At 36.7% G+C, this 22,730-nt stretch overlaps 1 protein-coding gene across 1 annotated transcript; it reads right to left on the bottom strand.

Moving 5' to 3' along the window:
* Positions 1–2,306: 2,306 nt before the first annotated feature.
* wdr46 (WD repeat domain 46) lies at positions 2,307–22,457 on the bottom strand. Its single transcript, XM_077235487.1, has 15 exons — positions 22,402–22,457; positions 22,039–22,241; positions 20,857–21,003; positions 18,619–18,699; positions 17,603–17,715; positions 17,096–17,183; positions 15,915–15,976; positions 14,736–14,840; positions 12,064–12,214; positions 10,776–11,011; positions 8,810–8,963; positions 7,256–7,406; positions 5,082–5,272; positions 4,130–4,243; positions 2,307–2,594 (listed from the first exon to the last, which is right to left on the bottom strand). The coding sequence occupies exons 2-15, from the start codon at positions 22,099–22,101 to the stop codon at positions 2,478–2,480; spliced, it is 1,773 nt and encodes a 590-aa protein (XP_077091602.1). The 5' UTR covers positions 22,102–22,241; positions 22,402–22,457; the 3' UTR covers positions 2,307–2,477.
* Positions 22,458–22,730: the final 273 nt, after the last annotated feature.

Below are 22,730 nucleotides of genomic sequence, written 5' to 3'. Positions count from 1 at the left end.
ACTTTTTGTCTCTCGAAATAAATTATAGACCCATCCATTGATATAGAAATGAATTGATAGGCTACCTATACCAAGCTAATTGTTTATAAATAATAAATGTTGCATCATTGCTAAACAACAATAACTTTAGCAGATTATTTAGCACACAAATGACAGAATCTATAATTTTTTGTCAGATTTTCATTCTAACGATAAAAATCTTGATTATACGGTATTATTACTTTGTCTTCTGGGCAAGATTCATCCTTATAAAGACAAAACCATTCAATGATCCTGATTTAAGAATATTCTCCTCTGATATAAAGTCCCTTTTTTCTTCTTTTAAGAAAATTTCAAAACCTTTAAACTCAAAGGTTTCTAAAATAAATAATATCGTTGAGTCTGATGTAAGCACCTTTAATTTTTTATATTGACAAAACGTAAAATTTCTCTTTCTCACTGTGATTGTCTTGTATCCTTTCATTTGCAATACAAAATAAATAAATGTATTAATTAAAAAACAAAAGACGATTATTTACTAACATAACTCAATTTGTGTCGCTGTACAGCCTCCCCCTACTGGACGCATCAGGAACAACAGGGGCGTAAAACTGTCAGGGGCGTATATCTGCCGGCTCCAGGTCTGCAGCCTCCCCTTACTCTCATTATGTGTTCAATCTGTAGTGTTTCATCGCCATCTACTGGCCTCAGTGGCCTGGAGGCAGGATACAGCGTTTGTAGTCGTTTTTGTGAATCCGTGTGAATAGGGATCGTTCTGACGATGATCGTCTGGTCGCGAAAAACTCAAACTACTGGGTGTGTAGAGTCACTCACGCTGGCTGGAAGATCAGCCAACAGGGAATTGCAGGAATAGTCTAGTCTTCTTGCGGTCATGCTCACCATTAGTGTTGTTGAACCCTATTGAACAGTGATGTGGTTGCTCTGGTTTGGCAAGATTGAACTGAAGCCAAAATGCTTCATCATTGTTTCCAGTGAAGTTGTTTCTGCATATTGAGAAAAGGAGCACTGAACCATGGCAAGCCCGGTGATTTGATTAAGACACGTCTACACTAATGCAGATATACTGGAATATGTGATATTATATTAAACCATTCAAGCACATGACGACCCGCGGGCTGTTTTCGGTTACATTCAACACGCACTCACAGAAAGCTCATACTGTAACGTATAGTGCGCGATACTGGACTGAGTTCTCTTCTGTGTTTTTTTGCACTTGAATAATAATAATTAATAATTAGTTACATTTATATTGCGCTTTTCTAAGTAATCAAAGCGCTTTACATATGGAAGGGAGAAAACTTGAACAGACAAATATACACAAAAATATCCCCATAAACAGTGAGTCATGTCTTAAGTTAACAAACAGTTGACAAATTTTTACATGTCACAGTGTATTGGATACATGCAGCTCTTAAAGTGTCAGCAGCCTAATATTCTTTATACTGTATATAATCTTTATAACAGTTTCAATCAAACAATGACACCCGCTGTTCTTGACTGAATATCTTTTGTAACTATAAATGTATAAAGTGCGGTTATTTTAAATGTACCTGAAAACCTTAAAACACTGTTTATTTCAATCATATCTCTGCTCAGTTGTATTTATTTGTGTGATTGCTAATTTGTTTATTTTTTTAAATGCCGTTTACTTAACTAAAATGTAGTTAGTATTAGTTAGGCTAGTTGTTTTTGCTGTGGTATTTTTAAACTTCAGTTCCTCTGTTGATTGTTGTTCATGGTATTCAGCTACAATGAAATGTTTTGCAATAAGAATTTTTTTATTTACCTTAGTAGAATTGAAATCAGGAATCGATAAGAATCGGAATCGTTAAAATTCAAACTATACCAAACCCTAACGATGACACGTTTAGTCATGTGATGCATATTGTACCCATAGATACGCGTTTATACTGCTATGTGCTGTTCACTGTCAGTGTTAATAAAGATAAATGTTACTTCATACAATCTCAATATTGTATATCCTGCAAAGACGACAGAAAATGTACTAAATTTCTGTCCTGTGTCAAAACATAAGTGCGATGTGTTTTAGACCAGACATGGGGTGAGACCCGAACGCACCAGTGAGTGAGTTAGCGCTGAGATGTTTTGCTAATAAAATTATCAGAATAGAATAGCATGATACCTTTACATCTGGTCTCTCGCTATCATCTCAGTGAGATTTTATGATGTTTTTGGCCTACGCATTAAGATGATTTCAGTGTCGACAAGAAACTTTTGCAAAAAGCTAGTGTGGGTGGAAAGCGTTTAAAACGAAAACGAGTCTTTAAAGATAAATACATGTGCAATTTCTTATAGATATTCTAGGTATTTTATTAAACAAGCAAATAGCTTTGTTTTGTACACAATCGGGGAACAGTAGAAATGACACCCAGAGGTTTTGTTATAAAAATGTCTTATGAATACTGTGTCCTCCTTTGCATTAGTCCTCATGTTCACAGCGGTCAGGGATCGTTGCTCTACTTCCTGAAACGGTCAAGAGTTGTCTTCACTCCCAACTCTCTCTTCTCCTTGGACTTTTCTTCCAGCTCTTTCTGTCTTTCCATTTTCTCTTGTACAGATTGTCGAATTATATCCTGCAGAATCACACGAGAGAGGAAGTGATGTGAACAAATAGCAAAAGAGAAACACTATATTGAGAGAGGATTTGTGGGTAAATTAGACTTTTAACTGTAAAAATCCCTCAAGTCTGTGATATTCTGGCCAGTTACGCAATATATTTTTATATAAATATATATATATAAATTTGAATCTGCTTGGTTAAAGTTACCTCTCCATCTTAGCAAACACACTCAACAAACTGTGTCTCAAACGGTGCGAGGCGACTGCAAACACACCAGTCTAATACTTAGGATTAAAGGAACACGCCACCGTTTTTTAGAAATAGGGGTTATTCACCGTCTCCATACATTTAGATAGGTGGGCAAACGCATTTTTTGTCTCAGTGCATGCATGTCTTAGTCTGGCAGCGCCGACGCTAGCTTAGCTTAGCATAATGAATGGAATCCTTTGTTGCCAGATAGCATGTCGTGAGAAAAAGTGATCAAAAATGTTTAAAAAAATTGAATTACTTCTTGTGGTCTGCGTATTCACAACGAGTACAAATAGCAATGCAGATTAAGACAAGGCGATTTCCTAGGCAGAGATAGACTTGGGACTATATGGGGGGAAGCACAGGCGAAGCACTGCTACTTGGGCGCAGAGATATCACGCAAGTTAGGTAGCTGTGACACAACTGCGGGCACGCTCATCTTGATCTGACACGTTGAGCCGGGTCATCGATGGCAGTGCCTTGTCCCACTCACCACCGACACGCTTTAGTCGGCATAGGTTGGAATATTCCCCCACACTCACACCCCCAGTTCATGGTGGCTCTCATCCTCACGTCCTCAGGCTGTTGAGCGATCGCAAGCTCCTCCTCCTGTCGGTCTATTCCCAAAGCACGCAGCTCCTCTTCTGAAAACTCGGGTTCGTAGAGGTATGGTTCTGGATCTTGACTGTCTCAGAAGTCACCCTCTTCGACTCTTACAAAATCCACCATGTTCATCGCCATTCACTATGTCTACTGTGGGAAAAATACCCAGCTAATATTCACACCGGTATGTTGACGGAAGTTGTCTGATATCTCTACACCCAAGCAGCAGTGCTTCGCCCCAATATAGTCCCAAGTCAATCTTTGCCTAGGAAATCGTCTAGTCTTAATGAGCAGTGCTATTTGTACTCGTTGTGAATACGCAGGTCATACGCAGGAATTACAAGAAGTAATTTGTTTTGTTTTTTTTATCACTTTTCCTAACGACATGCTATCCGGCAACAAAGGATTCCATTCATTATGCTAAGCTAAGCTAGCGGCGACGCTGCCAGACTAAGACATGCATGCACTGAGACAAAACTGTGTTTGCCCACCTATCTAAATGTAGGGGAGACGGTGAATAACCACCATTTCAAAAAACGGTGGCGTGTTCCTTTAATGATTTTAACAAACCTCAAACATTATCAGTATCAAATACCACTAATACAAACATTCTCAGGTGCTCTTCTCGAGCTTAAACATGCAAATACATTAAAGACGACAGACAGAGACACAAAAAGAAAAAGTATAAGTAAATACCCTCTGATCCTCATGGGCGACTTTCCTCTTTCTTTTCTCAACGGAACCAGCCGAACTTCTTCCTTTCTTCTTTTTTATGGGCTTAAACTTCTCTTTTGCCAATGGATCAAAGCCCTGAAATAAAGACAAGACAAAGTCTAAACTAATGACATCAAATCGTCTGGTTTCTCGTAAGCTCCGGTCCAGAGACACGAAACACAGAGCGGATCATGTGATCGAGTCGCTCAGACCAGAAAACATCTTAAATTCTGCACAGAATGCTGTATTTTAAAGTGATATGGAGGAGATTATGAGGAAAGTTCTCACAGTACTTTGAAGTGCCCAACAATAACAATATTGTGCTTGTTTCATTATTACGATGTATATTAGCGAATACTGTTACATGTCTAGTCTGACGTGAACATAAACAAGGTGAAAACTGTCATTAATGCTCATTAAATTGCTGCTCTTGACTGAATAACTTTTCTAGCTTTAATAAGAATCAATTTATATTTCATTCATACTATGCAGTATTTTTTTTACATTTGATTATAGCAGCATTTCTTAATACATGTTAAATAATTTTTACGTGATCTAAGTTGTACCTTCTTACTATAGTTTTAAATATGCTTATTTTTACGAAGCCCCTAAAGGGACATGGTGATGAAAAAAAATTAGATGAGATGGAAAAAAAAATATTTTTCAATGTTCTTGTGTTGTGAGTTTCTCGGGCAGGAACGCAAAAGCATTGACATGAAGAAAAAAAATGAGACGTGAGAATTTTTTTATGTCCCTCTAGGGGCTCCATATACATTTTATAACATAAATACAAACAAATTGTGATGTATATCTTTATCGTGAAATGAAATAATTGTGAAAATATTGGTCATATCGCCCACTACTAATCGGATGTTCCAGCTTACTGCACTCTCGCCCATATGTATTTGTGCAGGGTTACCAGTGCTGAACTTACCAATGCCTCAACCCGTTCCTTGTGCCTCTGCTCAAAGCTGGCCTGGTCCACTTTACCCAGCTGCCCCGGGTCCAAGCCGATCAGCTCAGGCTGCACCTTCTCCAGCAGGGCCTTGACCTCCCACTCCTGTCTCTGCTTAAAGCTTCGGTACGGGTTTGTGTCCAGGGCATCAAAGTTCGGTTCCCCTGCACCTGGAGACACATTCAAGAGCTTGCATTCTCCTTTTTTTGAAGTGAATGTGACCTGTACATTTTTTGTGACATTCAGGCCTCGTTTACACCTGATATTAAAAGGCGATTATGATTTCACTTTCTAATTTTAGTTAGTGTGTAATGTTGCTGTTTGAGCACAAACATATGCAAAGTTACAAAGCTCAAAGTTCAAAGCAAAGGGAGATATTTTCTTTTACAGAAATCACTTTTTAAGGACTACAACAAACGGCTGGTAGGGACATCACCAACCCTAATATTTACATAAACCCGCCTCGCAACAAAGGGCTATATATAGCTCTGCTAAGAACAAGCTCCGCCCTCAGTGCCGGGAGCAACAGCTCATTTGCATTTAAAGGGACAAACAAAATGACACATTTTTGCTCACCCTCAAAAAAGGAAAATTTTAACATGCTATAAAAAATTATCCGTGGGGTATTTTGAGCTAAAACTTCACATACACACTCTGGGCACAACAGAGACTTATTTTACACCTTGTAAAAAAGGGCATATCATCACCCCTTTAAGATGCATTTTGGTTGAACGGATCACAAGTAGACGAGAGACACATTCCCGTTTACAGCTGGTGTTTTAATCCGTCTCTTCTGTCCACTTTCAAACACTTCTGTCCTGATTTCTTCGAGGGGAGGATCTATGGGTGAGTAAATGTTTGGGCTTTTCAGATGTTACGATCTAATGGATGAAATAAGCTCATATAATTTACATATGAACGCGACCGGAGACGACAGAAACACACGGAGAAACACACATCAGCTTCAGTTTCTGCTCTGACAGACGCGAGATCAGCCGAACGCTGTGAGTGTGTGTTAGACATCAGGAATGGAGAGAGAACATTGTGTTTGGTACGTTTTTCATCTTCAAACCAAACTTGAGTCTTCAGTCGACAGAGTTTAAATCCCGTCTGGCTATCGCTCTTCCCATAATGTTCCCGCATTAGATCAGTAGACGGAGAGAAGACGGGCTTTAGTGGCTGTTTGAACACATTCGATCACACGAGCGTTTACAGTACGAAAGCAATCCGGTCTAATGTGTTTTCAACTAACTCGGGAAGTGAGGAAACTGGACGAGCTCGAAGCGTTTTAGAGCCGTGTACTCCAGTATTTTGAGTCGTCCACTTCTGATCCGATCCACCAAAACACATCTTAATACCAGCTGTAAACAAGACCTAAGTCATAGGGCTGTAACAATATGCGATATGAAACCGTAATAGCGACACTCAGATCCACAAACCTGCGTGTGAGAATGCAGAATCCCGACACACACCCCCTTCCAACTCCCAGAGTTATCCCTCCGTCCAGATCCAATGCTACCACATCTTTACATTACTATTAGTATTATTTGAAGTTAACATTATAAAATACGTAGACCTACACCACAAAACTAGTTGAGTATAAATTCTTTAATTTTACCTGTAACGGCCGTAATGATTTCACAAAATGCACAGAATAAACATATCTAGTGAGTTTTAACAAGAACTGGTTTAGCCAAACAAAAGAAAATGAAGACTAACAAATATTTATAGAAGATTTACCTGTAGGTTTTTCAAATGTTATTTAATACAAATATATTTTTTCCCCTCAAAATATCTCATTTTTTCTCTCCTCCAACAGCCCCGACCTTGGTGTATCGTTACAGCCCTACTAAGTCATGAAGCTCTGCAATATACTGAAAAAGTATAAATAGTAATATTAAAATAACACTGAGAAACTCTTCATTATCTGACTTAACTCTCGAAAACTGCTGCTCATTGGCATTAAACAATGTCATGTTGCTGTGTTTCTCTGGTAGTGCCAACAGCTTTACAGTGCAGTATAAGCTTCACTAGGTTTGGGAACAGACCGCATCTATCCATCGTACATGAAACAGCGGACTATACATGCAAGACTGCAGGCATGAAGGAGTGCACATGTCCTATGAGTGAACTTTGATGTATTTGTGTCTTACCTGGTACAATCATGCTGGTGAAGCCCTGTTCATGTCCGATTCCCAGAACATCCTCAAACGGGCAGTACGCAACACCACACACCTGCCCTCGAAGGCGGTGAGCCATGTAGGGTTTGGATAAAGTACTGCTTCCACAAGCGTTCTTATAAACCTGTGGATGCATACAGACAACTCTAAGAAAACGTTCACCAGCATCAAACAAACCAAATGTGGGACGATTATAAGTTTGTGTGGGACATGTTACCAACACTAAAACATAACCTGAAACTGTTATATAATGTTTATCTAACTTAATAAAAACATTTGCATTCTGCCTTTCAGCTGATAAAAATTATTTGTTCTTTAGTCCCTTCCAGAAAACACCATTACATCTCAATGTAACATGTCTTTATTTTACATGTCATTTAAATTCAACATCACTGAGCCCAAAGGCATCATGCAGATCACTATTTCTGAAACGGTTCTGACCAAGTCCCACTAAAATCCAACAAAATAAATAATGAACAAATAAAATATAAAACAACATGAAATTAGATCATTGACAGTCTTATATATTAAGAATATATTAAACCAAAAACATTCATATTTTTAGAAAGGATGTGAATTAAACAACCACAGCAGGGAACAAGTTGATAAATTCTGTTAAATTGACCAAATTATCCATTTGTTTTCTGACAGAAACACATGGAACGAATCACCGGTCCACATTTTGATTGACAGCCGTCACAAACCACTAAAAAGTATTTTTAGAGCTGCTTTACAGCAGAATTTGATTCTGTTATTTTCCCGTTTATTATTGTGAAGCTGCTTTGAAACATTAAGTTTTATATAAAGCGCTACATGAATAAAGATGACTTGACTTAAGAGTGATTTGTTTCGGTATAATTGCAACTGAATACGCGCTGGTCTGATTTCAGGGATAGGTTATTGTTAAAGTCGTCATGAAATCAAATTTTACCATTCGTATTTTTATATATAATATTGTAGTATTTATTATAAATGATTTATCTGTGCAATTTATTATTTTTTTAAAAATTCATGTACCCTTATAATCTGTAATCAAATACTCCCTCCCCCCTCGAAACGACTTCTCTTCCGGTCAAAATCTATTACTAGAGGGCGTGGCTATTTACGCCTCATCTTGGTTCGCGGGAGGCTCATATAAATATGGGGCGATTCCTTCCGGAAAATTTGGCTGCTCGTCCTCGTTCTCATCGTCGGGTTCCTCAATTAAAAATGCTTCATGGGAGGGTAACGGTGGTAAATCCGGTGGAGAGAAATCCTCCATAACTGACCTGTAAACTGGCTTTTTAATCTGCCTCCATTTTGTTAGCAACGCCCAACCTCCAACGATCCAATCAATTCCCGAAGGACGAAATCAAGCCCCGCCCTACATTTTTTTCTAATTTCAGAAGCCGTTTCACTCGGACATACGTCACAATAAGGAAAAAAGGACAATCTCAACTTCCGTTTCATGACGACTTTAAGGGTTGGGTTAGGACTGTGGATGTTGATCTTGTGTGTGTGTGTGTATCATGTGTCCATGTACACTACCTGTACAACATCTCCAGTAGCAGCACTTAGCAGTCCTTTCTGGCTCAGAGACAAGCAAGAGGCTCCAGCAGGGAGAAAACAGGAGTGAAGGGGTTTAAACGCTCGGATGTCATACACCTTTAGCTTCCGGTCCAGACCTGACGTCACCATGTACCTGCAATAAACAAATTTGACATTTCATTGGTATAAATGAAGGGTCTTGTAAGGTATGGTCCAGCACTGCAACGACTAAATCAATAATAATAGATACTACAATTACTACAATTTTGAAACGTACTTCAAAGTTTGCGTTCTTAGACCACTGAAATGCTGTTATTGTGTGAATAAACAACCAGAGCGCATTAAAAGTGCAGTGTAAGCGGCCCCTAAGTTAATAACTAATGATTTTTACAATGGAAATTAATCAATTAAAAACTTAAGCTGGACAATCTCTGTTGCATTAATTTCCTATCATCACTGTAAAGCCGCCTTGAAACAATCTGTATTGTAAAAAGTGCTATATAAATGAAGGTGACTTGACTATACCCACAGAAAGCAGTAGAACTGGTGTTTTGCCACGGCAAAATTAGATTTCTTTTCTTTTTTTAAAGATGCAACAACCAGATTCGTATAATTTCTTGAATTCAATTCCCCCAGTATAAAGTGATCTCTATAAACAGTACTTGTTTTTTGTCATACAGATAAGTATGAGTAATGCATCATTCAAAACTGTGAAGGGTCTACTTTTATTTGAGTAAACTTACAATAACAACAAAACATTGTGCTTTTGTAAAATTAGGAAAACAAACAGAATGTGCTTTCTGCAGTGACGGTCTCCGTGAACTGGAGCGCGAACATAAATTGAGGCCGCATTTACACATAGCCGGGTATTTAGAGAAACGAATATATTTCCCCCCCTCCGTTTTCAATAATAACATCGTGCACACAAAATCGTATTCAAAAAAGTTGTCATTTACATCAACCCGCATAAATACGCCGTTGAGGGCCTTCGTAATAACTACGCCAAACTGGGCGCTCACATGACATTAAACATTTTTATGCCACATAATGTGACGTTTGAGAACCTAAAACCCCGTTTCTCCCAGTTGACACGGCAAAACATAACCGGCGTTATCAGAAATCTCAACTTTGGCCGGAGTTCTTAGAAATAATCGTTTTCTGTGATAAAAACGGGGTTTTCGTGTAAATGAGAGGCCAAACCACAGGGAAATATCTGCGTCTTCCCTTCGTAAACGGGGCGTTAAACAAGAACAAATGTGGGCGGGGCTTGATTTTGTCTGTGGGGAATTGATTGGATGGTTGTGGTTTGCTAGTCGGTAGGCTACGTGTTTTAAACCTCTTCCAAATGAATTTGTGCTTTTGTATTGGCAATAATGTAAAAGGACTTTGGGTGAAGCAGTAAAGCTAGAATGTTGACAGATTACAGTAAAGGGGAAGAAAACAAATCATTACACTTACATATTTACAACTAGGGTTGGGTATCGTTTGAATTTTAACGATTATGATTCTGCTAATTGGAATCCGATTCTTATCGATTCCTAATTTTGATTCCAATAAGGTAAAAAAACTTAGATATCATTGAGATTTAGTCTTCTTGCAAAACATTTAATTGTAGCTGAATATCATGAACAAAACTCAGCATGCTAAAGAACACTTACACAAGGAACGTTTGCCTGCGGTTTAAAAATACCACAGAAAAACAACTAGCCTGACTAATATAAAAGTAAAGTATTATTAAAAACAAGTAAACACTCTTTTTTAAGTTATTAAAAAAGAACAAATAAAAAATGAGAGGCCAAACCGCAGTGAAATCTCTGCGTCTTCCCTTCGTGTAAACGGGGCATAACTTAATATACAAACAAACTCCGTGAACAAATGAACCGAGACTCAGCGTCAACAAGCAGATTTGTATAATTTATTGAGTCAGGCACTGAAGTGAATTCCCCCAGTATATAGTGATACTCACATGCCGGTTTTATCCACCGTTAAGGAACGCACAGCACCCCGATGACACAACATCTTCACAAGCGGCTCTCTCTGGTTGGGCGACCACAGACTGACGGTCCCGTTCGGGTGACCCAAGTGAACCACTGCATTATAGGGATTCTGCGCCATCACATCTAGACGCCCCAGTTTCGTGCCGATGGCTGCGACCTCTTTACCAACCGACACATCCAGATACTGCAGAAACCCTGTGGCACTCTGAAAGTTCAAAACATTATTACTGACATTATGGAAAACCTGTAAGGAATACAGTTTGAAATACAAATACACAAAAACTTTGATTGTCTGAAACTCCCTGAAACGCCTCCATTGGAGTCTTGAGTTTTCTTCCGGGAACGAACACATCACAATATTCCTAATTTGAATAATTTAGGGATGCACCATATTGGTATCGGCCTACATATGATCATTTATAATGTTATAGGGCCGATAAGAAAATTTGGCCGATATATTAAAGCCGATAATGTATTATTTCCTTTAGCTGAGAGACTTCAGATGCGCACTGTTCACCATGATGGTTTTGAATTGCTTGAAATATGATTGGAATCACCTCAAAAAATTAAAATACAGTTCAGTGCAACATGTGCAGCGCAAGTCTGTCATATCAGCTACATAAAATTATAATAAGAATGTTATAATTGTGTGTTTGGGACCTGGCTTTTAATGGTTAAAATTTTTGACTCAATTTATATAAAAATTTGGATTTAGATTTATCGGCCAATATATCGGTTATTAGCCTTCAAATATAAAGAATTATTGTAGAAGACAAAATGTTCATATTTACATTTTGCAGACGGTTTCATCCACAGCGACTTACCTTGCATTTCAAGGTACACATTTACATTCTTGTCAGTTCTTGCTTTCCCTGGGAATCAAACCCATGACCTTGGCGTTGCAAGCGCCAACGCTCTACTGTTTGAGCCTCAGGATCCACATATGCAGAATAAAGGGGCGGGGCCTGGTTGAGTTAGTTAGTAGTGTGTTAAACTGGTTATGGTAAGGGGCGGGACTATGGACGAGTGATCCAGCTCTCAGATTTAATCAAAAATATCTTAATTTGTGTTCTGTAGATGAACAAAGGTCTTACGGGGTTGAGCAACATGAGGGAGAGTAAATACTGACAGAATTTTATTTTTTGGGTGAACTATCCCTTTAACAACTTTTTCATTACTTTGAAAAGAATCCTATTTGGAAGGTTAACAAAGCCTTCAAGAAGTTCAAAGTTTGTCCAAAAGCATCTGGTGACGCACCGCAGTGGCGAGTAGGAAGTGGTAGGGCAGAAACTGCATTTTCAAGACGTCATTGAACTTCTTCACGCAGTGGAGCTCCACACCTTTAGAGTCATAGATGTAGAGCCATTTCTTCTGTGCCACAGCAAACATGGCCTCCGTATGAAGCCACCTGGAGGTAGAACGAGAGACAATTACTCATTCCTGAAGCACAGGGGTATAGGATGTATAGCGATAAAAACCTAAATAAATTGAATCTGGACAGACTTAATTTCAAACATAAATAAAAATAATAATAAAAAAATCCAAGAAAAAATAAAGAAAAAAGATTAAAAAAAAGAACTTCCTCCAGGATTTCTACAAACTCAGCCTGTTCTGCCTCAAGAGACACCCAGAAAAAAAAGCTTGAATGCAATCAGGGTTTTTGTTGTGTTGCTTTACTTTGGCTGAGGAAATGGATCAGTTGGGGTGGGTGAATGAAGCAAAAACTTATAAATCTGGGATGCACGAAAAAAATGCATTAAAAAAAAGGATGCATGATATATCAGCCACCATATCGTTATCGGCTGATATGTGTTCATTTTTAATGTTAACGTTGTCGGCCAGATAAGGAAATTATTTGGCCGATATGTTAAAGCTGATAAATAATGTATTATTTCCTTCAGCTGAGACACTTCAAATGCGCACTGTTCAACATGATGGTTTTAAATTGCTTAAAATAAAATTGGAATCGCTGCAAAAAAGGAAAATACAGAGTTTTTTTATTTATTTTTATTGTCATGAACATTGCACTGATTAAGACCGCAAAATGACAAATTGGGAAAATGTTATTCTTGTTTTTATGCCATGACACAGAAGATTCAGCATTGCTGGAAAGTAGGGCTGCACAATATATCGAAATTATCAAAATATCGCAAATGTATATTAACAGCTTGCAATAACTGGGGTCATGAACAAAAGACAGAGAAAATCACTCACTGCTCTTGGCTGAATAACTTTTGTAGCTTTAATAAGAATCAGTATACATTTTAATGTCTACTAAGTAGGGCTGTCACTGTTGTGAAAAAATCCTGTTCGATTTGAGACATATGTGTTCATTGAATCGATTGTAAAATCAATTTTCGCATGTCTAAAGACGTTTCCATTTTCAACACCAAATATTGTGCACTTACTTGGATGGGTTAAATGCAGAGGTCAAATTCCAAGTATGGGTTACCATACTTGGCCATCATGTGTCACTTTCACTTTCACTTTCACTTATTGGCAAATCCACGGACAACTAACAGGCATTAGGATGAACGTAAAGAGGGCGCTTGAGACGCGCAGAAGTCAGCAATATTTCTGATGATTTATTGGCGTGAAGTTTTTTGCCCAATGACAAACAGGAGTGCAACATTCAAGGATTGAAATGAACACCCGCCAAATTCGGATAAAAATGAACTTTGGCGGGTAACGCTGTCATATCACGAGCCAATTTGGCGTGTTTCTATGTTTACTCACTTTGCTGGGGAAGTTCGTGTAAGCCAAATCTGCGTTGATTTAGCGCAACTCGTGAGTCCTCATGATATATTAAATACAGTGTATTGCGCAGAATCTGCGCATTTCTGGCTTGCTTGAACACACACGTCACTAAGCAACAAATAACGGCGCGCTTGTTCACTTGCACTGAAGTAATAGCGAATATTAAAAAGCATTTGGTTAACAGAAAAGACATTGTTATTTTCCAACATCCTACATGTTCTGTGTACTGTATTAATCTGTCTACCTAAAACACATTTTTGGTTTAAAAAAAAAGGCAGTTAAAATCGATTCCCTATTTTCGTTTCCGAAACTTGTGTTGGTTGGTCCGATCGATTGTGCAATCGATTTTCGAACGTAAAGTGACAGCCCTGGTACTAAGCAGTGTTTATTTTTACATTTGATTATTCAGTTTCTGTTGTTAAATAAACCTAATGTAGGATAACCTGAACCCCTAAACCCTGTGGTTTACACTGATGTTAAAATAACACTTCTTATGCGACAGTAAAACACTGAGGTTCACTTTCAGAAGTTCCAGGGATGTTTTCTTGTCACAAAAAGAATGTGAAACAAGAAAAATAATTTTAAAATATATTTTTAAGATAATTTAAGTTTATTTTACACACTAAGCATTATCGTATCACATTATTTAATGAGTCATCGCATTTTTCTTCAATATCATGTAGCCCTACTGGAAAGTTTTATAACCATGACACAAAAATATTTAAAATGGTAGAAATATCTTCAGCAATATATGTATATATATATATATAATCATCATTTTAACAGTTTTATTACCCAGCCTACTACCCCGGCCTGAAGACTGCAAGCTGCCGACAGGCTGATATTTTCAAGTATATTTACAGATGGAAAAGAAACAATTAACTCATGCTGCCGCACCCAAAATAACTCCCTCTGATTTCCCAGTGATTACAGAAATGAGATTCACAAGTAGAAATCAGCAGAACTGAAAACTGGCCCGTCAGACAGTGGCATTACTCTTCATGAACCCAAGACAAGAGTTTGGAAGAGGTTGCTTGCTTAGTATTAAAAAAATTGTTTTAGCCAGCAAAGCAAAACAAAATCTAATATATTAATAACAACAAAACAAAATATAACAAAAAATATTAAAAAAAATTTAAAATCAAGATGCGTCTTAATGAATGTGCACTTACTTGACGTCATTCACCGTTTCCATGACGTTCATCTCACACATCAGGTCTTTGGACTGCCAGTCGATACAGGCCACATGACCTTTCTTTCCACCCAATAGCAGATGCCTGTGGCAGACAAATATAATTGGTATGGATCTATAGTTTAATTATTTTGATACATGCAATAAAAAGGCATTTTAAATAAACCTCTTCATATTATGAACACATTTTAAATTTCTGGATTAAAATGTTCATGGTATATTGAAGTAAATGTCCTGAGATCATAAAGAAAAAGTGCAGAAAGCACACACATTTTTATTCCTTCTTAAAAATCTGATTAAATGTTTACTTGAATTAATAAGATTAATTATGGTAGTTAAATGGTAAAATAACAAACAAAACGGGGTTGGCTGTTAAAAAAGAAAAGAATTCACAATTAATTGCAGACTTTTGTCAGTTAATGTGTAAAGCTATTTATAGAAAACACAGAAATGTAATTACTAGGTTCCAAAAGGTGTGTGTAAATGTGAGTGAGACAAGTGAAGAAATCTACTTCCGTTCACACTTTATATGATTACGAGTTTAATCCAAACAATCTCCCAACGAAACCAACAGTCAGAATATTATTAGACAAGGTACAGTGATATAAATAATGTACATTAAGGGGAAAAAAAAGAGGTACAATAATTTAAATACTGAGGTGTCGACACAAATAGTCAAACTCATCCTTTAAGACATTTTTTCCCAATTTCATGCATATAAAAATACAAATTTGTTCATGTTATGATAGAAATGTATAATGATCGACAGTAAAATCCAGTGATGCAAACTACGCAACTGTTTTATCAAAATTTGCCATTTTTGAATTGAAAATGGCAATCATGTAATACATAACTGAAGTGACAAGACAAGAAATGTTTTGCGTTTTTTACATATTAGACAAAATATTAAAAGTGAAAGACTTCTTTTAAATGACCCATCTGGGTTTTTCATTTTATAAACGCATAAAGAGTATTTTTTACCAACATTTATTAATAAACAAGTTTTAACTGGGCATGTTTGAAAAAAAGATTTCTAAAGGTTTCTCCCTTTCATCATATAACACATTCTTAGTTGTTACTGACCCTTTTAATACAAGTACATGTAGTGATACATCAGTTCTGAACTAGAACACATGTGTAATAAACCTTTAGCACATACCGTCCATTTCTGCTGTAGTCAAGCCTATACGGCCCAAACTGGGAGAGATGCAGGTTGAAGTACTGTGGGGACAGAAAAAGAACATTTTACACTACTATTTATACATGCTTGTTCACTTTCTAAAATGTCATGTTGAACAAATATATAGTAGCAAAGCAGAAATACTTGATTTTTTCTAGATTTCTAAAGAAGTAATCCATTTACTTTGATTCATTCCTCTAGATTCTTTCGCAACGCTTCTGCATGTGGCTTGATGATCTGAATTAAAACAGTTTAAAAATATCACTGGAACATCCAAGCAGAAAAGACCCTTCATGTTCAGGCTTTTATCCGTGAATCCGGGGACGAGGCCGCAGGGACTGATTTGACACACTTATGAAAGGCTTCAGTCTGAGGACACAAACGCTCTTCTTTCAAAACACCTTATCCAAACTTTGACCAGTGATGCTTATGCTAATATTAATCTCAAAGCAAACGCTAAATCCTCCATCTATGAAATTCATTACCACCTTTTATACACTAAACATGTTAAATTTAGTGTAAATTACCAGATTGACTTTTCTGGTAAATGCACTATATATGCTGTTCACAAAAGCAATGACATTGAGTTTTTTAACCATTAAGAGACCATTTACACATCAGCACCAAAAATACTGGTAATCCTCGGTAATTAGCCTTTTTTGCTTTTGAGTGACAGGCGTAAAGGGTCTGATCACACAGAATGCATTTTTGCTCTTAAAAACACCAGACGTCACACAATAGTATCCACAGTGATGATGATGATGAATCTCGGCCAACGTCCATCAAGCGCAAGTTTACATATAATAGAAAAACTATTGAAAACTAGGGCTGGGACGATACACCTACAGTCATGGTCAGAATTAATGGCACCCCTGATAAATATGATCAAAACTGGCTGTAAAAAATAAATCTGCATCGTTTATCCTTTTGATCTTTCATTCAAAAAATTGCCAAAAATTTAACCTTTCATTGAAGTAAAAGAATTGAAAGTGGAGGGAAAATCACATTATGAAAAATGTTTTTCTCCAAAACACGTTGGTACCCCTAGAATTTTTGAATGCTTGCCAAATGACGATCACCAAATGATCGTCAACAAACTCTACTGATTATTATTGGTCTCGCTGCAGTTTCTAGTGTTCAAACATGCTAAAATAATTCACCTTTGACCCAGAAGTGATGTCAACAGCATCTGCGATGTCATCTTGAGAGATTGTACTTGTGTCTTCACCCTCGTCTCCTTCAAGGAAGCTGAAGACAAGCAGACAGACATGAGCTCTATGTGTGTGTACATTCACGAATATATGAAGAATACAAACACACAAACAGTAGTTAAACCTAATGTCCAAGCTAATCTTTTCTATCCAAGAGCAGGCACTGCCATTTGTAACTTGTAACTTGATTCAATGGCTCACTCATAAATACTTCATTTGTTTCATTACTGGATGAATACGCATTTCTGAATGAATTTCTTCAATGATTCAATGACAAATGCATTTTTTTAGTCACTTGTCGCCACCTACTGGTGTAATTTACACTCGTTGTCTGAAGCGCAAACTGTATTTTTAATACACATGGCTGAATCGTTGTCATTTAGGAATGAGATCATGTGGGTGTTTGTCATAATGTCATTCTTCTTTTCATCTGGCACAATATGTGAACTACATTACCCAGCATCCTCTGGAAGTAGGAGATCGTATCGTGCGGCCTGTTTCTGAGCGAGTTCAGACACGGACTCCGAGAACACAATGGCCTCTTTCAGCTTTCTCCTGGCTCCTGCGGGCTGACGAGAGAGAAAGAGTGTGAAAACACAAAATACAGTCCTTATTAGGGATGCAACGATATGAAAATTGTGTCCGATACCGCTAATTGTTTATATTTAAAAGCCGATAACCGATATATTGGACGATACACTTAAATCCAAATTTGGGATTACAAAAACAAAAGTCTCATCATTAAAATCCATGTCCCAAACACACAATTATAATGTTCTTATAATAATTTTATGTAGCTGATATGACAGACTTGCGCTGCACATGTTGCACTTTACTGTATTTTCCTTTTTTGAAGTAATTTTAATCCTATTTCAAGCAATTCAAAACCATCATGTTGAACATTGCGCATCTGAAGCGTCTCAGATGAAGGAAATAATCCATTATTTATCGGCTTTAATATATCGGCCAAATTTTCTTATCATGCCGATAACGATAACATTGAAAATGAACACATATCGGCCGATACCGACATGGTGGCTGACATGATACATCGTGCATCCCTAGAATTTATGTAAAGATTCAGATAATGTATCAAGAGTTATTGACACGGTTAAACACGGTGAATCTCACAAAATCTGCTGGTCGTGTCATTCTGTATTTAAGTTTAAGACTACAATCCAAAACAGCGAATCTAATGACCATACTAGCAATGGCATATGAAATTGGTATTGAAATGTACGAAATTTCACTGGGATCTATCATTTTGGTGTTGTAAAAATATTATTTCAAGCAACAACAAAAAAACTCTCATAATTCTCATAAAGTGATATAAGATTTTGATCATATTTCCCACCCCTAACAGCAACTTGCATCCATTTCTATATGCTGAATAGACTCAAAACAATAAGTGTTAGAATATACAGGAACGCATTTGGACAATGTCACAAATATGAGTATAACTCCGGACTCACCGTTTTGTGTTTCTCTCCTCTCTGGAACTTCTGGAGCCGTTCTGTTGGTATCGGAGCCTGACCGGGAAAAGGGTCCTCTTTCTAAATACACAACATGATCCGATGAGAAGGGCTGCTGAAATATTGACTTTTTGACTGTTCAAATTAGGATATAATTGAAGCAAAAACTTCTAGGTGCAGGAAGCCAAAGGTGAAGTTAAAACAATTATGGGGGTGTGATTAAGTTAAGACGTTGGCGATTGTTAAATTATTTAATTGTGATTATTTGAGAACCACGATTATGGTGCAAAATAAGCAAATTTCATGCCTTAAGCAGTTGTTCTCAAATGTTTTGAAATCAAGGCAACCCTTTATAGTGCTTTTCTTTAGAGAAGCAGAAGAATAAACATTTGAAGTGGATCAGAAAAGTTTATTAAAGTTGTCCTAAGACAAGAACAGGTATTGTTCAAAATGCATGTACTTTAGCACTTCTGGTTTCATCTTCCTGAAGTCAATGGGTTTTTTGAATAGGTTAAATGCCTGAAATAAGGTCTGTGGTGAGCACAAGCTCAAAGTATTTTCACGTTTTATTCAACAAAATTAAAAAAACATCAGTAACATAACATCCTCTTGTGTTTCTTTAAAGCTGTTATTCGTCCTGTAAAAGCGGCTGCTAACATGTGTCAGGCCTTAAAGTGACAGCAGCCTAACAAACCTGCGGCCGAATTGCGAGATAAAGAGATAAAAATATCTTTATGGCAGTTTGATATCATTGACCATGATATCGATGTCAAAATTAGGGTTGTAACGGTATGAGATTTTCACGGTATGATAATAGTCTCAGAAAATATCATGGTTTCACGGTATACGGTATTAAAGAATCATTATTATTATAATCATCAGCTACAATGACCCTAAAATGAATGAAAACAGATAGGGTTTTTTGGTTGAACATGGTTTATTAAAAGAAACTTTTTTTAATGAAAATTTTTAATGAGTCTATGAACTTTTATTTTGACAGGTTGTACTAAACTCCTATGAGTTTCAGTCAAGAGTGTATTTGACGATGATTCTTTTAAATAAAATTATGAAATGCTCATTTAGTTCTCTCAGAGCAGCTCTGGATATGTTCATGTGTTCACGTCCTCATATAGTGAGTGAGACGGCAGACGCTTTAAACACCATGAGCGTGAGACATACTACAGAATATAGATTTACAGTATAGCAGTTTTTTGACACACACTCATATATCGATTTGATTTATTGCACAGCTATATTCTAGATTTATTCATCCATCTATCAAATCGCGCATTTTTCGTGACATCTTCGTGACATATTTCAAAATGGAAATAATAAGGCCTTGAGTTATAAAAGGAACTTTATCTGCAGGGAGGGATGGTGTTCGCGAATATGGGAGAACATGTTCGACGTATCCTCCTTTTGCAGCCACTCTTCGTCCACATTTCTGGACACAACTGGATATCCACCTTCAAGGAAAACCCTGCGTTCGTTTTTCGGATACCCAAAGTATTCCCACACTGCAGATTTCAACTTTTTTTTCTGCGGGGGAAAGAGATTAGAATTCGCAACCTCTGTATGGGTGGAGTCTAAGCTCAAGTGGAAAGAAGTTGCCTATGCGCAGGTGAGATCTGGTTAAATTCTTTATCCAAAACCTTGGATAAGCAAATGTTCACGATATGATAATCATACATGTCAATATCGTGATAAACCGCCATACCGTTACAATCCTAGTCCAAATTGTGGCCAGTGAAAATGCTGAGTGGCTAAGTTTTAACTTTGGCAAACCACAAGCCAACATGTAATTTTTGTAAAATATTTAATAAATTGCTGTTAAATTGTACAAGTTTCATGATTTCAATTAATTGGAAATGCTTTTTGATTACTAAAATTCTTATTTAACCATTAAAATGGAGTCATTTTTTTTTTTTTTTTACTGAATCCAGAAATATTAAAACGGAAAAAAAATAATTTGGGAAAAAATTGAACGTATTTTATGTAGTTTGTTTAAAGCCTGCGTTTAGCTTTGGACTTCTGCCGATTGCATTTAGGCTCCAAAATACATAAAAGTTGATCAAAACGTAAGAATCATAAACATTTGTTTTTTCCAAAGTGGCTGCTGTAAAAATAAAAGCTTATGTCAAGACGTGAGTAGAAGCATTAATCTGATTAGCATACTAGCACATACATACATAGCATACTAGTAAACTAAAGTCACTGAATGGAAAAACAAACTCTTACCACTGGTTTGTCACTTTCACCTTTCTTCCTTTTTAATGAGCTTTCTTTTACTGTGGCTTCATTCTGGTTCTGCACATCTTTACTCGGTTCTTCCTCGGGTTTCTTCTGCTCTGTGTTTTTTGTTTCCTCCCAGTAACGTTTTGAAACCTGAGCAAGAAAAAGACAAAAAAATTCATGATTATTTTCTTTATTTTACATTTTCAATCAAGAACAAATGTCTTCCATGGGAAAAACAAACGCAGATGATCATGACAACAATTGTCCCTGAATGGTAAACAATATTTACCTTGGTGGGTAAATAAATAAAACTGTCCAGTGTCCATGATAAAATTTGGCAACCTTTCATTTTTCAGTGTCCTTGTTACACATTACATGTAATATCTATAAATTATGCATAACTACATGCAAGTAACCTAAACTGAACACTATAGTGAGTAATTTAATTATTATTACACACTGTAACACTGATACATTAAAATAAAGTGTAACCAAAAAATTCTAGAAGTTCTTAGAAATACAGACAGTAATGAGTGTCTGCAAATGTGGTGACACTTGTTTAAGTGGATTAAAGGTTTTTGAAAAGCAGTGATAATGTTTTAAGATATTTTTAAACTTCTTAAGATTCTGTTTACAAGAACTTCATTACGCAATAAGGATTTTTTCTGAATGAATATTAATTCAAAACGTGCTCATTGCAGAAGAGGTGTATTGAAATAATATGTAAATAATATAGATATGATATTTATGTTTTCAAGAACTTCATTGCTCAATAAGGATTTTTTTCTTAATGAATATTAATTCAAAACATGCTCATTGCAAAAAAGGTGTAACATTGAAATAATACGATAATAATAGCTAATATACTATTTATTCAGTACTATTGTATATCAGAGTACCATGATATTACCACACATGACACCATCAACCACACTGTAACTACACTTTTTAGACGATAGATTTACTCTTACATTCTATCAAAAAGCTCAAGAAGAAATGTCGAGTATAATATTATAAAGCCGTGAAAATCAAGAAGCGACGTAATTTGCGATGATGACAACATCTTATCTTTACTTTGACTATCCGATATATTAAATTAGACATTAATACTATGGTTATAGACTTTTCACATCTTAGTGAAAAGCGACTGCTGTTGAAACCAGAGCAAAGATTGATAATATTTACCTTTTGCTTGCTCTTTTTCTCCACGTGTGTGCTCGACAAAACCTCCGGCGTTGGCGCTGCCATTTTTGTTTTAGGACTACAGGAGCAAAACTCTTCTTCTAGCGTCTATTGCCGGTTGTCAAACAACCTAAGGGCGAATTATCGCCCCCTGCCGAACTGGAGGTGCTGCTGCTTCTTGTCCCGTAACAATGTCTTCAAAAATCCTTTATTTATTTAATTTTATTAAAGAAATAAAGGAATTAAATACGTTTAAAGGAGAATTAAGGGAATTAGAACCTTAGAATTTTGTTGTGAATTAATTAATAAAAAAAAAAAATTGTCAAATATTAAATGTTTAATATTACATACAAAAATGCTACTTACATCTTACCACATTATAGGCCCACTGAATTGAAATGAAAAGAACAGCAGTCCAGCAGCACAACTATAATGATGACACAGAGGATTGATATTGTTGAAATCACTTTCAGAACTTTTTTCTTTCCAGCTGATGAACCATAAAAACATTGACAGCCAATCAGAATCCATCCTGCTTTAACGAGCGCGAGCATTTAAAGTGACAGACCACAAAACTGCAGCGAGTGAAAACTAATACAGTTATAAACTTTATTTTTATAGTAGTGTGAACTGATCTTTAAGGCCCAATGAAGTGGCTTTAAGTGTAGCGGATCTCGTCTCACGCCACAAAGAAA

This window comes from Siphateles boraxobius, unplaced genomic scaffold (genome assembly GCF_051911475.1).
Source record: "Siphateles boraxobius isolate OS27281-9 unplaced genomic scaffold, OSU_SipBor_1 195, whole genome shotgun sequence".
Classification (NCBI taxonomy): domain Eukaryota; kingdom Metazoa; phylum Chordata; class Actinopteri; order Cypriniformes; family Leuciscidae; genus Siphateles; species Siphateles boraxobius.
Note: the sequence above shows the minus strand (reverse complement) of the source record. Positions and strands in the feature narration are given on the sequence as shown.

What these genes read in the sequence shown, in the direction of transcription:
- wdr46 (XM_077235487.1), bottom strand. Translation starts at nt 22,101, where the DNA reads ATGGCAGCGCCAACGCCGGAGGTTTTGTCGAGCACACACGTGGAGAAA. An exon ending in GAGGAGAGAAACACAAAACG is followed by an intron (nt 17,716 to 18,618) that starts GTGAGTCCGGAG and finishes CTCTCTCGTCAG; the next exon opens with CCCGCAGGAGCCAGGAGAAA. An exon ending in CTACTTCCAGAGGATGCTGG is followed by an intron (nt 17,184 to 17,602) that starts GTAATGTAGTTC and finishes GCTTGTCTTCAG; the next exon opens with CTTCCTTGAAGGAGACGAGG.